The following is a 17,459-nucleotide window of genomic DNA, read 5'->3' on the forward strand; positions in this document are numbered from 1 at the left end:
ACTGGAATGCCTTCCCACTCAATCCTATGTAACAACTGAGGAATGAGCTCTAGAAGGGGTGAGGCATATATAAATCGGGGAGTATTGGTGCCACAGAGCTACTAGCTCATCCAATGCCTCTACCCAAGGATCCAGTGGCCTGGACACAAATCTGGGAACCTTCCAATTGAGTCTGAACACAAAGAAATCCATGCCCAGCGTGCCCCAGCATTGACAAGTCATGGAGAAAGACCTCCAGATGTAGAGACCATTTTCTGTGACCCAAATTCTGACAACAGAGATAGTCCGCTTGGCAATTGTCCACTCCCAGAATGTGGACTACTAGCTAAGGCTCAGGGCACCCAATCAAGGATCCCAGACGCATCCAGAGTCGCAGGTGTTGCCTTGGCGGTTGCTTTAGGCCATGACCGTGGCATTTCCAAACTGGACCCTGATCGGGCAACCGTAGGGAAGAGAAGTCCAATGGGACAGAGAGAGACGGATCGCCCGGAGCTTAAGGATGTTGATGGGAAGATTGGTTTCCTATCGGTCATGAAGATCTGGCTGTGTCCTTCAATGAACAGAAGAGAAACACTAGTTCCTTGGCTGAACCCTACCTTTCAAATTACTAACCTAGAACAGGCAAGCAGATTGCGAGTTGTGACTTCCCATTTTCATTCCATGCTCTGCAGGCTTGCTTTCTCCTACCCTCAGTACAAATGACACAAGAGAGGGGGGTCCACTTACCTGAGCGCTCGGCTGTTTCTTGGTCCACACTGATGCTTTCTTATCCTTTGGTGTCGCAATGAACATGAGCGGTAACTGGGCTCGAGCCGATGAGAAGCCATCCTGAATCTCCTTAATCTCATCATCTATCAGAAGAAAAAAAAAAAGGATATTAAAAATATAAATTGCTTTTTGGTTTAGATGGGAGTGGAAAGAGTAAAGAAAAAAAATAAAATAGAATGCATGAAGGTGAAAAACCATGAGACTTTACAACCCCTTTAACCCCAACCGCCTCCTAGCCCTTTCAGAGTTCTAAAAGCCGGGAAGCGGAGTTGGGCATTCGGGTCATGTGACCTCTGTAACAGCGGTCACATGATCGGAAAGCGCCCAATCGCAAATATGTGCTGGGAGCACGCTCTTAGCATAGTACATAGTATCTCACAAAAGTGAGTACACCCTTCACATTTTTGTAAATATTTTATTATATTTTTTCATGTGACAACACTGAAGAAATGACACTTTGCTACAATGTAAAGTAGTGATTGTACAGCTTGTATAAGTGTACATTTGCTGTCCTCTCACAATAACTCAACACTCAGCCATCAATGTCTAAACCACTGGCAACGAAAGTGAGCACATCCCTAAGTAAAAATGTCCAAATTGGGCCCAATAACCATTTTCACTCCCCGGTGTCATGTGACTGGGGAGCATGTGTGAGTTTGGTGTTATCGCTCTCACTCTCTCATACTGGTCACTGGAAGTTCAATATGGCACCTCATGGCAAGGAACTCTCTGAGGATCTGAAAAAAAAAGAATTGTTGCTCTAAATAAAAGATGGCCTAGGCTATAAGAAGTTTGACAAGACCCTGAACTGAGCCGGGGGAAATGGTGGCCAAGACCATACAGCAGTTTAACAGGGCAGGTTCCACTCAGAACAGGCCTGGTCATTGCCGACCAAAGAAGTTGAGGTCACGTGCTCAGCGTCATATCAAGAGGTTGTCTTTAGGAAATAGACGTACGAGTGCTGCCAGCATTGCTGCAGAGGTTGAAGGGGTGGGGGGGGGGGGGGGGGGGGTCAGCCTGTCAGTGCTCAGACCATACACTGCACACTGCATCAAATTGGTCTGCATGGCTGTCATCCCAAAAGGAAGCCCCTTCTAAAGATGATGCACAAGAAAGCCCGCAAACAGTTTGCTGAAGACAAGCAGACTAAGGACATGGATTACTGGAACCATGTCCTGTGGTCTGATGAGACCAAGATAAACTTATTTGGTTCAGATGGTATCAAGTGTGTGTGGCGGCAACCAGCCGAGGAGTACAAAGACAAGTGCGTCTTGCCTACAGTCAAGCATGGTGGTGGGAGTGTCATGGTCTGGGGCTGCATGAGTGCTGCCGGCACTGGGGAGCTACAGATCATTGAGGGAACCATGAATGCCAACATGTACTGTGACATACCGAAGCAGAGCATGATCCCCTCCCTTCAGAGACTGGGCCGCAGGGCAGTATTCCAACATGATAACCACCCCAAACACACCTCCAAGACCACCACTGCCTTGCTAAAGAAGTTGAGGGTAAAGGTGATGGACTGGCCAAGCATGTCTCCAGACCTAAACCCTATTGAGCATCTGTGGAGCATCCTCAAATGGAAAGTGGAGAAGCGCAAGGTCTCTAACATCCACCAGTTCTATGATGTCGCCATGGAGGAGTGGAAGAGGACTCCAGTGGTAACCTGTGAAGCTCTGGTGAACTCCATGCCCAAGAGGGTTAAGGCAGTGCTGGAAAATAATGGTAGCCACACAAAATATTGACACTTTGGGCCCAATTTGGACATTTTCACTTAGGGGTGTATTCACTTTTGTTGCCAGCGGTTTAGACATTAATGGCTGTGTGTTGAGTTATTTTGAGGGGACAGCAAATTTACACTGTTATACAAGCTGTACACTCACTATTTTACATTGTAGACAAGTGTAATTTCTTCAGTGTTGTCCCAGGAAAAGATAGAATAAAATATTTACAAAAAAAGTGTGAGGGGTGTACTCACTTTTGTGAGATACTGTCTGGCGCCAAGAGGTTAATGCACAGAATGCATTACGTTAAAAATAAATAAATAAAAATTCTGCCTTTAGAACCACTTTAATACAAATTTAAAACATTTCACACATTTTTATTCAATACAATATAAAAAAAAATGCTGAATGTACAGTGTAGCAGCAGCAGGACACATGAATAACATTGATAAGTTATAAATATAAGACAGCTGAATTATTCCCTTATCTGTATAAGAAACATGGCTGAAAGAGAGAAATTTGAAGGTAAGTGAAGTACACGGCTCTGCTTATCTGGGAGGGGTTCCTGCAGCGTCACTGACCCGAGTCTGCTGATAGGGGAAAGCAAACTAGGACACGGAGGAAGTCACCAGTAAGTGGTAAGTGTATTTTAGGATTTTCATTTTGAATGGTACCCCAAGTACAGTGGCGAGCAGAGCAATGCATCGCATGTGCATATCCCCCAATGTACTAGTACAGTGGCGAGCAACGCATCATCATATGATGTCCAGAGAGGGTAACAACCACGTTGCACACGTCATTTTGTTATATGGCGGGCGGGAAGTGGTTAAAGTGATTGTAAAACCTGTTTTTTTTAAATAACAAACATATACTTACCTCCACTGTACAGCTCATTTTGCACAGAGTGGCCCCGATCCTGGGGTCCCCTGGAGGCTCTCGCGGTTCCTCCCCACATCAGATAACCCCCCTAGGAGAAGCGCTCTCCCGAGGGGTTTACCTTGCAGGCGCGCTCCCGAGTCCAGGATTTGCTGCCAGACTCTGCCCTGCCCCCTCGTACCATTGGGTTTGATTGACAGTGGGAGTGAATGGCTGCACTGCTATCAATCTATACATTCAAGAGCCAGGACCCAGAGAGGGAGAGTACGTCTATAGGGGACTATATGGCATATACAGGAAATACGGAGACCTAGGTAAGTAAAATGGGGGAGGGGGGGGGATCACTGCCAGGTGTTTTTTCACCTTAATGCGTAGGATGCATTAAGGTGAGTTAAGAGAGTATCTCTTTTTTTTTCAACAAAAGTAAAGGACAAAAAAAAGACTCCTCTATGTATATTGCAGAGATTTTAGCAAATTGTATTGAGTCTTAGCTATTATTCTGTATACCATGCGTGTACAGAAAAAAACCTCCAGGTGGCCATATTGCATTTTACAAAAAAATTACACGGGCTGCAGATTGAAGAGGAAAATTTTTAATAACATTCAATAACAATATGACTTGTGTCACAATTGTATACGGTATAATATTTTTTTATTTGCAATTTTTTTTTCCTTGCAAAAGGTAGAGTTACCCATTAATATCAAAATAATTCAGCTGCTGCACACAAAAATGACCATGTTGAGCTAGGCCCTGGGGGATTAGAGACGCGGAAAGTTAACTGGATACACTTACCTGTGAGGTCACCATTCAGATTCACAATCAGCGGACTGTTCTTCCAATCAAACGTCGCCAAGAGGTTGAGGAAGCGCAGGAAGCCCACCTGGGGGGAGCTGAAAAGAAGAACACTGTCAGTCCAGGATGGATACACAGAGATCATCAAAACAATTTCTCAGTGTCAGCATGGCAGAGCAGCCGCCATCTTTTATAGTTTCCAAAAATTTCCCGTCACTTCTGGTGTCCGTATGCCGGTGTCCTAAGCGTTACGTCACTGTCACGTGACTTCAACGAGGAACACCGTTGAAGTCACGTGACAGTGACGTAACGCGTAGGACACCGGCAGTGACGTTTAGGTATTGAGCTCGCTGCTCGTTTTTACAATGTGCAGTAATTTATTTTAAATGCGAGTACCTGTATTATTATGTGTTGTAAATAAATAGGAGCTGTTAGCATACTACACCATAGAGGCTCTGTATTCTCTCCCAATCTTTCCTATATGTCCGGTTTTGATGCATTTGAGCAGTCCTTACCATTACCTGAATGAAAGGAAGCGCCTATTTAGCTCTGCACACACCGTGGCCCCCCTGGAAGGAAGGAACACAGTGACCAACCTCCCTTTTTCTCTTGAATGCCGCTTACCTTACAGCAGTAAGGTAAGAAGTTAGTACACCTACGGGTGTCGTTTACACCGAAGCCTCACAACCGCTGAAGTCACAGTGCCATCTACTGTCTAGCTGCAGAACACTTTCACTTTGCACTTTGGATCCAGAAGGACTTTTCTGTGATTCACTAGCACTATTTTACACCTTCATGTTTATGAACTCCTTTTGAGTTACGTGATATTGGACAGTTTTCTATTTTTATTCAATTCGTTGATTACAGTCACCTGTTTATCACTGTTGCACTTTTCATTGTCTTGAAGGGCTTGTTTATACAATCAATTTTCTATTATTAATTATTTATTTTTTCTTTGATGTGTTTTGGAGGCATCACAGCATATATATTGCACTTTACTATTAATTGCACGTTATCTTGGTTCTAATATTTATTGGGAGTGCAACACCAACTATCGATTTGTATAGGTTGGAATCCGTCTGGTTTTTACTGCTAAACCTTCCCCACTCTGTCAAAAAGTAGAAGAAAAAACAAACAGTGGGGGGTGGTGGTGATGTTGGGGGGTACAGGACACCACTGTGGGGAGAGGGATCTAAAGAACACTACCGGGGGGGGGGGGGCAATACTGTGGGAGGAAGGGGGCCGAGGACACAGCAATGGGGGGCAGGGGACACTACTGTGAGAGGAAGGGGGCCGGAGGACACAGCATTGGGGGGCAGGGGACACTACTGTGGGAGGAAGGGGGCCGGAGGACACAGCATTGGGGGGCAGGGGACACTAGTGTGGGAGGAAGGGGGCCGAGGACACAGCAATGGGAGGCAGGGGACACTACTGTGGGAGGAAGGGGGCCGAGGACACAGCACTGGGGGGCAGGGGACACTACTGTGGGAGGAAGGGGGCCGAGGACACAGCATTGGGGGGGCAGGGCACACTACTGATTTTGATCGGATTTTGTTGTCGGAAAATTTTAGATCCTGCTCTCAAACTTTGTGTGTCGGAGAGTCCGACGGAAAGTCAGATGGAGCCCACACACGATCGGATTTTCCGACAACGTGATCCGATCGCACATCTTCCGTCCGAAAGTCCAAACGTGTGTACATGGCATAACGCTAAGCCCCTAAACATAACCCCCCAACCCTAACCCCTAATTCTAACCCCCAACCCTAGCGCATGACATTTCCCAGGAGCACAGGCGAGGGAGGAAGTGAAAAGGAGCTCCGGACCAGGAAGTGGCAGATTAGGACGACTACATAGCAACAGGGACGATCCTGTTAAGTATAAAAGAAACTTTTCCTCCAAATGTGTTTTTTATAGGTTTAGAGTCGTCCAATTCTTAAAAAAAAAAATTCAGGGTGGAACTCCTCTTTAAAGACTCACCTCCTGCTCTGCCTTGCAATGGGCAAAGCACGGGTGCAATGTACAGTGCTGTGTATTGTGGCTGTACCTTGGTGCAGTGAATGGAGCTGGATGCAGGAAGAGATAAGCCACAAGAAGATCCACGCATTCCTCCGACAGGCCGTCCGACAGCAGCTGGGCCCGAATCCAGCGCTTGGCGAGGCGCGATGTGCCTCCAAATGCAGGAAGTTGCTGGTGGAGCCTAGCAGAAATAAAAGGAAAACTGTAAACAATAAAACGCAGCATGTGCTTTCATAACACATCAGGCCTTTAGCATTCACTACCGAGTTTTGAACAAAGTAAAGACCTTTTTTTTCACTCCTCCGGATTTCAAGTATTCTGTATACAGTTTAGGCATACAAAAAGCAACATCCTGGTTAGGATTGCACCAATGCCGTTTTTTTTTTTTTTGTTTTTTTTTTTTTTTTTTTTTTTTTAAATCGGAGAGTATAAGTACCGATACTTGTGTCTCAAAAACTCACAGATATCGATTACCGATACCTTAGCGGTGTGATTTGAGCCCATACAAGGAAATTGCAACAGGAATGCAGGGGCACCGCTCCAGTGTGAACCCGGGCTGAAGTCACTATGACAAGCCTAGGACAGTAGGGGGAAACTGCATGCAGCTAATACAGGAATCGCACTGCATTCCTGTTCAAATCGCATGCGATTCTCCGCAGTGTGATTGGAGCACATTCATTTTGTATGGATGCAAATCGCACCGCAAAAGGTATTGGCTTCAGGTATCAGAGCATTTACATGAGCGCTCATGCAAAATGCTTAGTATCGTCACCGAGACGATACTACGATTGTTTATTCTTCTGCAAAGTGAAGCTTTAGCTCATTTACTAAGCTCTGCGGAAACCGCACCTGCAGTGCACAGTATTTGCCTTTAGTAAATACACCCCATTGCTGGGGGCCCTACCCGTGTAGCGTGCTCGTCAGCTGCGTCAGGTGAATGGTCTCCACTTCCAGCTGCATCGACTCCTCCGTATCGCGGTACTTCAGCATCCCCTCCGGAGTGATAAACTCCTTCATAAACTGCGGCTCTCGGTGATACGCAACTTGGAGACGGAAAACAAACCCATCCTGTAATGAAAGAGCGATGGAGAGTGTGGGAAATCACGAGTAATGCATTTTAACCACTTCAGCCCCGGAAGAATTTAACCCCTTCCTGACCAGAGCACTTTTTGCGATTCGGCACTGCGTCGCTTTAACTGACAATTGCGCGGTCGTGCAACGTGGCTCCCAAACAAATTTGACTTCCTTGATCATCTCTGCGGTTTTTAATTTTTTGCATAAACAAAAAAATAGCGACAATTTTGAAAAAAAAACATTTTTTTTTTTATATAATTAATATCCCCAAAAAATATATAAAAAAAACATTTTTTTCCCCTCAGTTTAGGCCGATACGTATTCTACACACTTTCGTTCAAAAAAACAAATAAAAAATTGCAATAAGTGTTTGATTGGTTTGCGCAAAAGTTATAACGTCTACAAAATAGGGGATAGTTTTTTGGCATTTTTATTGATAATTTTTTTTTCCTTTTTACTAGTAATGGCGGCGATCAGCGATTTTTATCATGACAGCGACATTATGGCGGACGCATCGGATAATTTTGACACATTTGTGGGACCACTGGCTTTAATACAGCGATCAATGCTAAAACAAAATCGCATTGATTACTGTAAAAATGTCACTGGTAGTGAAGGGGTTAACCACTAGGTGGCGCTGTAGGGGTTAAATGTGTCCTAGGGAGTGATTCTAACTGTGGGTGGGGAAGGGCTGTGTGTGACACGTCACTGATCACGGCTCCCGATTACAGGGAGCACTGATCAATGACATTGTCATTAGGCAGAACGGGGAGAAGCCTGTTTACATTAGCATCTCCACGTTCTTCCTCACCGTGAGACGATTGCGTTGAGAAAGAGCGGTCCAGCTGCTGGAGCAACTTTACAGTCGGGATCTACCCAAAAACCTGGACCGACCAAGCAGCTGGCCCATCCTCAGGGAGCCGTGGCCACGCTCATGGAGCTCCCAGCGGGCGCGCAGGCCCGCAAGCCGCCTCTTAAAGGGCAACGTACAAGTACGTTAATCTACCTGTACGTGCCATTCTGCCGCAGTATATTTGTGCAAGGCGGTCAAAATGAACACGGACTGAGATTTAGGAAAAATTATTCTTCAAAACAGCGTGACATTAGGGGTACTGGGGCCTTGGCAGTAAAGCGCCGCTCGTTTTAGCGGCGATTTACTGTCATTTTAGCTGCACTTTTCAGCCCGTAAGCAGGGCACTTTTTAACCCCGCTAGCGGCTGAAGAAAGGGTTAACAGCGCCTGCATTGCAGGACTTCTGAAGAACTTTTCAGGTGTATCGGAAGCGCTGCCCATTCATTCCAATGGGCAGGGGGCAGTGTAGGAGCGATGTATACACCGCCCCATAGACTTGCAGGACTTTTTTTTTCCCCCTGTCCTGCAAGCGCACCGCCCCCTAGTGTGGGCTTTCATAGGAGGCAGTTTTCAATCGCTTTACAGGTGCTACTTTTAGCACCAAAGCGCCTTCGGTGTGAAACAGGTGTGAAGTATATCCAATGTCCCGTACACACGATCGGAAATTCCGCCAGCAAAAGTTCCGATGTGAGGTTTTGTTCGGAAATTACAACAGTGTGTATGCTCCATCGGACTTTTGCTGGCGGAATTCCCGCCAGCAAAAGATTGAGAGCAGATTCTCTATTTTTCCAGCGGAAAAAGTTCCGATTGGAAATTTCGATCGTCTGTAGCAATTCCGACGCATGCTCGGAAACAATTCACCGCATGCTCGGAAGCATTGAACTTCATTTTCTCGGCTCGTCATAGCGTTGTACATCACCGTGTTCTTGACGGTCGAAAGTTCCGAGAACTTTTGTATCCCGTGTGTACGCAAGCCAAGCTTGAGCAGAATTCTGTCGGAAAAACCCATGCAAGTTTTTTCCGACAAAACTCAGATCATGTGTACGCGGCATAAAGCGAACCCCTTTTTGTTTCTATTTTGGAAGGAGTAGCAAATGGTAAATTTTTTGCCATTTATATCCTATTCAAGAGATTTTTCCCTTCATTTCCTGTTGGGGAAGTGAGCGCAAATCTCTCCAAAAATAAGGAAACTCTCCTTTTAAGCAGTTGCCCTCAGGACAGATGCACCCACTGGGCGATTTTCCCTTTTATTTCTGTCCTGGGCGGCAACTCAACATTGTACATTTTTTCTCATCAGTTCCAGTCCCTGCGATCGTGGTCACCAGAACACATAGAAAGCCAATCCCCCCCAGCGGGCAACACAGAAAGCAACACCCGACAGGGGTTCTAGTCCACCTACTCTCTCACAATCCAAAAGTTAAAAGAAAAAATGCCTTGCCTTTAGGATTCATTTTAAAGAGGAGCTGCAGTCTGCTCACATAATTTGTAAATAAAAGCATCTTTGCCATTCGGAAGCTTCTCTCCAACCACTTTGTATATCATTTTATATATACTGCGATTCTGTATTTGCCAAAACATCTCCCTCCACTAAGTCTGGCTGCGACCATTTTAACTGTGGGCAGCTAAAGCTGCTGCCTGTTTACTTCCTGGATTTACACAGTGGCACACCTCCAGCTCTCATTGGCCCTCTTATGACTTCCCTTCCTGGCAAACCTTTACAAGAGTGAGAGTGAGAGATGTGCATGATGTCATAAGCCTAGGCCAATGACCACCAAACAACAGACAGGAAGTGGGCTGTATAAGGGATTTACAGGCAGACAAAAAAAAATGTTTTACAATCCAAAGTTAAAAAAACGAGGGCAGAAGATTTAATAGATGGAAAGATGAAAAAACTACTGAAGTTCCACTTTAACTGCTTCAGATCCACTCTATATCCAAATGCTTTGCCGGGAGGATGTCTATTGATGTCCTCCCCTTTGCAGGCTTGCCACATCTCCCTGAAGAGCACACGTTGTGATGACCCGAGTCAATGAGACTTGGGTGATCACAGATCCGAGTAAGGGGCCGATCCCAGCCCCTTACCATGTGATCAGCTGTCAGCCAATGACACACGATGTAAACACAGGATCGGTAATAGGTTTTGACAGTGTGAAGGAGAAAAAAAAAGCCGATCACCAGCTTCTGTATGAAGGGACATTGGTCCTGAAGAGGAAGAGCCTCATACAGTGCCTTGCGAAAGTATTCGGCCCCCTTGAACTTTTCAACCTTTTGCCACATTTCAGGCTTCAAACATAAAGATATAAAATTTTAATTTTTTGTAAAGAATCACCAACAAGTGGGACACAATTGTGAAGTGGAACGAAATCTATTGGATATTTTAAACTTTTTTAGCAAATAAAAAAACTGAAAAGTGGTGCGTGCAAAATTATTCGGCCCCTTTACTTTCAGTGCAGCAAACTCACTCCAGAAATTCAGCGAGGATCTCTGAATGATCCAATGTTGTCCTAAATGACTGATGGTGATAAATAGAATCCACCTGTGTGTAATCAAGTCTCTGTATAAATGCACCTGCTCTGTGATAGTCTCAGGGTTCTGTTGAAAGTGCAGAGAGCATCATGAAGACCAAGGAACACACCAGGCAGGTCCGTAATACTGTTGTGGAGAAGTTTAAAGCCGGATTTGGATACAAAAAGATTTCCCAAGCTTTAAACATCCCAAGGAGCACTGTGCAAGCGATCATTTTGAAATGGAAGGAGTATCAGACCACTGCAAATCTACCAAGACCTGGCCGTCCCTCTAAACTTTCAGCTCAGACAAGGAGAAGACTGATCAGAGATGCAGCCAAGAGGCCCATGATCACTCTGGATGAGCTGCAGAGAACTACAGCTGAGGTGGGAGAGTCTGTCCATAGGACAGCAATCAGTCGTACACTGCACAAATCTGGCCTTTATGGAAGAGTGGCAAGAAGAAAGCCATTTCTCAAAGATATCCATAAAAAGTCTCGTCTAAAGTTTGCCACAAGCCCCCTGGGAGACACACCAAACATGTGGAAGAAGGTGCTCTGGTCAGATGAAACCAAAATCGAACTTTTTGCCCACAATGCAAAACGATATGTTTGGCGTAAAAGCAACACAGCTCATCACCCTCAACACACCATCCCCGCTGTCAAACATGGTGGTGGCAGCATCATGGTTTGGGCCTGCTTTTCTTCAGCAGGGACAGGGAAGATGGTTAAAATTGAGGGGAAGATGGATGCAGCCAAATACAGGACGAGTCTGCAAAAGACCTGAAACTGGGACGGAGATTTATCTTCCAACAAGACAATGATCCCAAACATACAGCAAAATCTACAAAGGAATGGTTCACAAATAAACGTATCCAGGTGTTAGAATGGCCAAGTCAAAGTCCAGACCTGAATCCAATCGAGAATCTGTGGAAAGAGCTGAAAACTGCTGTTCACAAACGCAATCCATCCAACCTCACTGCGCTCGAGCTGTTTGGCAAGGAAGAATGGGCAAGAATTTCAGTCTCTCGATGTGCAAAACTGATAGAGACATACCCCAAGAGACTTGCAGCTGTAATCGCAGCAAAAAGGTGGCTCTACAAAGTATTAATGCAAGGGGGCCGAATAATTTTGCACGCCCCACTTTTCATTTTTTTATTAGTTAAAAAAGTTTCAAAAATCCAATAGATTTCGTTCCACTTCACAATTCTGTCCCACTTGTTGGTGATTCTTCACAAAAAATAAAAATGTTATATCTTTATGTTTGAAGCCTGAAATGTGGCAAAAGGTTGAAAAGTTCAAAGGGCCCGAATACTTTCGCAAGGCACTGTATGTGCCCACCAGTTCCACCTGCCAGTGCCCACAGTACGTAAGTGCCAGGAATCAGTGCCACCTAACAGTGCCCACAAGTGGCGCCAATCAGTGCCACCTAGCAGTGCTGCCGATCAGTGCCCATCACTGCCACCCATCAGTGCCTCATTGCCAGGTATCGGTGCCACTTGTTAGTGCCCTTCAGTGCCACCTATCAATGCCCTTCAAGTGCTGCCCACCAGTGCCCATCAGTGAAGGAGAAAAATTGCCCTTTTGCAAAATTAACAAAATATAAAACGGGGGGGATGATAAAAATGTAATTTGGGAACAGTGTTATATGACCGCGCAATTGTCATTTAAAGAGTGACAGCGCTAAAAGCTGAAAATTGGTCTGGGCAGGAGGGGGGTTTAGGTGCCCAGCAAGCAAGAGGTTAAATGAAGGTTTACAACCACTTTAAGAAGAGGAAAAAGCATCAGATCGTATACAGATCTATATTAACAAAGGACAAGGGAAGAGAATAGGCAGGTATTACTGAGAACCTCACCTTGTACACATCCGTATAGGTGGCTGTAGGTCGGCACAGTAGATCATGTTGCTCCTTTAGCAGCTCGCCCAGCCGGATCTGGAAAGCGGCCTTCACTCGCTTAATGGCGTCTTTATCTTGTGGCCATTTCCCACTTCCTTCCATGTGACAGATCACTGCCGATAAAAAAAATGAAAATTTCATCCAATTTCCTGTACAACAGAATTATCTTTCACCGATTTTTGCATCCCTTCTGTACCAGGAGATTTACATCATTCTCCAAGGAAATTTACCAGTTCTATCACATTTCTACCAGTAAAGTAATATAATTCAAAAAAACAAAAATAATAATTTTTTACACGTTATACTACACAATTTACCATCAGGAGGCAATGCAATTGAAACCCGCTGCAAAATTCCAGCACCTTAAAACATCAATGATAAGTAAAAAAAATTTTTGCACATTTTTGGTATTCCAGTAATTGTTTAATGCTCCATTCTGAGGAAGCGGCAAGTGTAGCGCGACGAAACGTGTCGGCTGTGTTTATACTATTCTGTGAGCAATAAATATCGAACTTGTGAAGACTCAGCTACTCCTTCACATTTGGACGCCTCTCTGAGATCGCTTTTTGATTTTGGGGTTCAAAGACCTTTTCTTGTGAATACACTGGAATACAGACAATAGGTGGGGAGATTCGGATAATCCTATGCACTGCACGTAGGATTATCAAAATCTCCCCACCTATCATCTGTTCTCTGCGAAGGGACAGATCTATTCGCCCGCACGCTTTCACGCAAAACCAACGAAAATTCCCAGCTCAACTCACCAGCCAGCCTGCAACATTCCGAATTCAAACATTTTGCATTAAAAACAGGGGCTCTTCCCCACAGATTTCAATTGTCAGGCGCCACCCTTCGGGCTCCTGCTAACTTCGTGTTAACAGAAGTTTGGCGAGTGTTGATTCGTACTTTTCATTTAGCATTTTTCAGTTCATTTCTGAATGGCCGCTCGTCAACCAGCCATGTTGCAGAATTGGAGGAGATAACATGTTATTTATTATTGGCCTTGGAGTTATTGCTTTAACCTAAATCCAGTCCAAGAATAGGAGGAGGACCAAAAATTGGTTGTCTTTTTAATGGTGACCAATTATGCCATATGCCTTTGCTGCGGGATCTCCAGGAGAATAATCCGGATGATTTTCAGAATTATCTCTGCATGACGGACCCCTGCTTTCACCAACTCTTGGCATTGTTGACCCCCTATATTAAGAAGCAGGACACATGTATGAGCCTTATATTTCATTTTTTTGCTTGAATAATGATTTGATTTGGTATATTTTCTATATTTTTGGATGCATAGAATGCACTTTTTGATTGTATTTGTTTTCTTTCTTTTAATGCACAATAAAAAAAAATTGTGGAGAATAATACTTGGCTATGTGTTGTACTTCAAATGACAGTTTGGGAGTAGGCAGTTACATAAAAAAATAAATAAAATCAATGTAAAATTAACAAGGAACACCAACATAGTTGTATCTTTGATCTTAAAAACTACAGGATAATGGTGTTGTGGTAACTTGCCCAAATAAAAAAAAAAAAACAACAAGCATAATAATATTATTCTTGCTATCAAGAGAAAAAAAAAAAAGCCTTTTTAAATACATTTGGCAGATCTCGATCAGTATCATCAGCTTCATTATTATCCCATTAAAGAAGAAGAGAATTGTGCGCTGCATTTCGACATTTCATAATTTTCCGCGTCATGAATGTGAATTCTCCATTACGAACGCTAGTTTACAAGACCGACCGCTTCCGTCTCATCCTTGCTTCTGAGCATGCGCGTTTGTACTTTGGACTTTTGTTCGACGGACTTGTGTACACATACTGGGAAAATCTGACAACAGACTGATGTCCGCGAAAAATTTTTGAACCTGCCATCCAACATTTCTCCATGGAAAGTTGGCCAACAATTGTCAGATGGAGCGTCCAAACAGCCTGTCATCACACAATTCCCGTCGGAAAATCCGATTGTGTGTACGAGGCTTTAGACAAGATAATTTAAAGCACTATACTATAAGGAAGTCTCCCGTGGCCTGTATTTTCCTTCTTATTTTTGGAGGCACCCCAGTTACTTGTTTTGTACATATGGGGCAAAGTAAAATGCTCAGCCACTAGCACTTCTTAATAAGGTAATGCGACTCACTACCCCTCTCTCATATGACAATGCTAGGTGCATCTTGACTGGCCCAGCACTGTCACATTAAGTCCAGAGAAGAAGTCCATAGGCCTGCATGAGCTCTAACAAGGCTCTGTTCCCCTGGTCCCACCGCTTGAATAGAGCAGCAAGGAAGTGAGAAAAGGAGGAGTATGTGCTGCCGGGGAGGGGGGCAGTAAGTAAACCTACCTTTTCCCTGAATCACTCACTTTACATCGCCAAACTCTTCCAAAACCAAGTCACCTTAACCACTTCCTGCCCAGCCTATTGTCAAATGACTGCTGGTCGGGACATTCGTTGTTCCGAATGGACGGCATATGACGTCCTCTAGGAGCCGGTCACACTGGCATTTCACCGGTATAAGCAATCATTTTTTTCAAAATGAAATTGATTCATTCAGTGAGTATTGTCATTAGCTGTGATTGGCCACAGCTAATTACGTGGTACAGATAGGCTATGATTGGCCTTGTCTACCTACTGGACACAGCCCATGATTGATCAGTGTACCGAATCGCTGCCAGTACCGTGTGATCACTGTGATCAATTACAGCAGATCACATCACAGCTGTAAACGATATATGGCTTTAAGTAATGCTATTCGTTGTGTACAATTGTGCTGCTAGCTGTGATTGGTTACAGTGATCACACGGTACTGGCAGCGAGTCGGTACACTGATCAGTCATGGGCTGCATCCGGTAGACAGGGCCAATTACAGCAAATATGTACCACGTAATTAATTAGCTGTGGCCAATCACAGCTAATCACAATACTCACTGAATGAATCAATTTCATAAAAAAAAAAAAAATGGTTGCTTATACCAGTGAAATTCATTGGTATAAGCAAAAAACTCAATTTAAAAAATCCTGATCACTTCCCTAGAGTAGTACAGTGTTACAATGGTAACTCTGTATTGCTTTAGTCATAGTGTTAAACCACTGCAGCCCCGGAAGGATTTGAGCCCTTCCTGACCGGGCCATTTTTTGTGATAGGGCACTGCATCACTTTAACTGACAATTGCGCGGCCGTGCGATGTTGTACCCAAACAAAATGTATGTATTTTTTCTCCACAAATAGAGCTTTCTTTTGGTGGTATTTGATCACCTCTGCGTTTTTTATTTTTTGAGCTATAAACAAAAAAGAGCGACAATTTTGGAAAAAAAAAAAATACAATATTTTGTACTTTTTGCTATAATAATAAAAAAAAAAAAGTCATCAGTTTAGGCCAATATGTATTCTTCAAGGTATTTTTGCGTATGTTGATTTGTAGATGCTATAACTTTTGCACAAACCAAACAAGATTGATGGCATTTGTTATTAATATTTTTTTTACTAGTAATGGCGGTGATCTGCAATTTTTATTGGGATTGCAACAGACACAGCGGACAATTGACATTTATACAGCGATCAGAACAAAAAAATAGCCACCGATTACTGTATAAATGTCACTGACAGGGAAGGGGTTATTACTAGGGGGTGATCAATTGTTTAAATGTGTTCCCTATGTGTGTTTCTAACTGTAGGGGGAATGTGGCTGACTAAAGGAGGAGACCGATCATTGCTCCTACATAGTAGGAACCCACAATCTCTCTCCTCTCCCCTGACAGAAACGGGATTTGTGAGTTTACACACACAGACCCCAGTTCGCGCTCTGTCACAAGCGATCGCGGTTGCCTAGAGATTGGCTCCAGGGACACGCGCGCCTGCTACTGCGTCTTAAAGAGCCAACGCACGGCTACGACGCAGGTGTGCCAAACTGTCGCAGTATAACTGCGGCGGCTGGTCGAGAAGTGGTTAAAAAAGATAAAAAAAATGATATGATGTTGTGATGATGTGACAGTATGTAAAAAAAAAAAAGTAAAAAATAAAAAATTTGTTAACAAAAATTTATAAAAAATAAAATAAAAAATAATACCTCGCCATGCCTCTTACTAAACACCTTGGACTGTCTACTTTCCAAAAAAGGGGTCATTTGTACTGTTCTGCCATTTTGGGGCCTCAAGAAATAGATAGGCCATCAGTATATCAGGCCTGATCAATTCTCAGATATATATACCATAGTTTGTGGACACTCTCCTTTCCTACAAACTAAATAATAAGCACCGATTTGGGTTATTTTCACCAAAGAAATGTAGCAGAATATATTTTGGCCTAAATTTTTGAAGAAAGATTATTTACTTGCAAAGTTTCTAACTGAAAATTTTGAAAAAAATAAGGTTTTCTTCGTTTGTCTTTTTTCGTTTAGATATCAGGAAAAAAAAAAACCCAGTGGCGATTAAAAAAAAAAAAAAAAAAATTGATAAAAATGTCATATGGGTACAGTGTTGCAGGACCGCGCAATTGTCATTCAAAGTGTGAAAGCTGAAAATTGGCCTGGGCAGAAAGGGGTTGAAAGTGCCCACCAGTATTGAAATGGTTGAGCAGCAACAATACAAAGTAAAAAAGGAGATTAACAATGCTGGCTATACACAATATACGAAAAATCGGCCGAACCCATTTAAAAAAAAAAAAAAAAAAAAAACAACATTCGGCCGTGGGAGCAAACGATAGTGCCATCATGTAATGACCGATAAATTTATAGTTCGGCAGAAAATTTCCAAACTTGTCCCTCGTTTTTTCGTCTCAAAAACGTCCCAACCGATTATCGATTCTGTGACCATTAACTGGCCGAAAAATGAACGAACTGTCTAAAAGACAGAATTTCCGCAGATTTTTCGTATAGTGGATGGCCAGCATTGCAAGCAGGCATAGTATAGTTAGCATGAGCGCTTCCTCTGAACCAGGAGAAAACGGTTACCATAACCC

The 17,459-nt window shown here is 43.7% G+C and overlaps 1 protein-coding gene across 1 annotated transcript in view; it reads right to left on the reverse strand.

Moving 5' to 3' along the window:
* The window catches only part of NOL6 (nucleolar protein 6), a gene marked incomplete in the record, with an annotated part of 78,847 nt that overhangs the window by 29,533 nt on the left and 31,855 nt on the right, over positions 1 to 17,459 (reverse strand). Inside the window, 5 exon segments of the mRNA XM_077463118.1 lie at positions 727 to 851; positions 4,162 to 4,259; positions 6,206 to 6,358; positions 7,082 to 7,245; positions 12,463 to 12,617. Of these exon segments, the coding sequence (XP_077319244.1) occupies positions 727 to 851; positions 4,162 to 4,259; positions 6,206 to 6,358; positions 7,082 to 7,245; positions 12,463 to 12,617 (695 nt within the window).

Source organism: Lithobates pipiens, unplaced genomic scaffold (genome assembly GCF_037356315.1).
Source record: "Lithobates pipiens isolate NorthernLeopardFrog02 unplaced genomic scaffold, aLitPip1_a1.2 Scaffold_3, whole genome shotgun sequence".
NCBI lineage: Eukaryota > Metazoa > Chordata > Amphibia > Anura > Ranidae > Lithobates > Lithobates pipiens.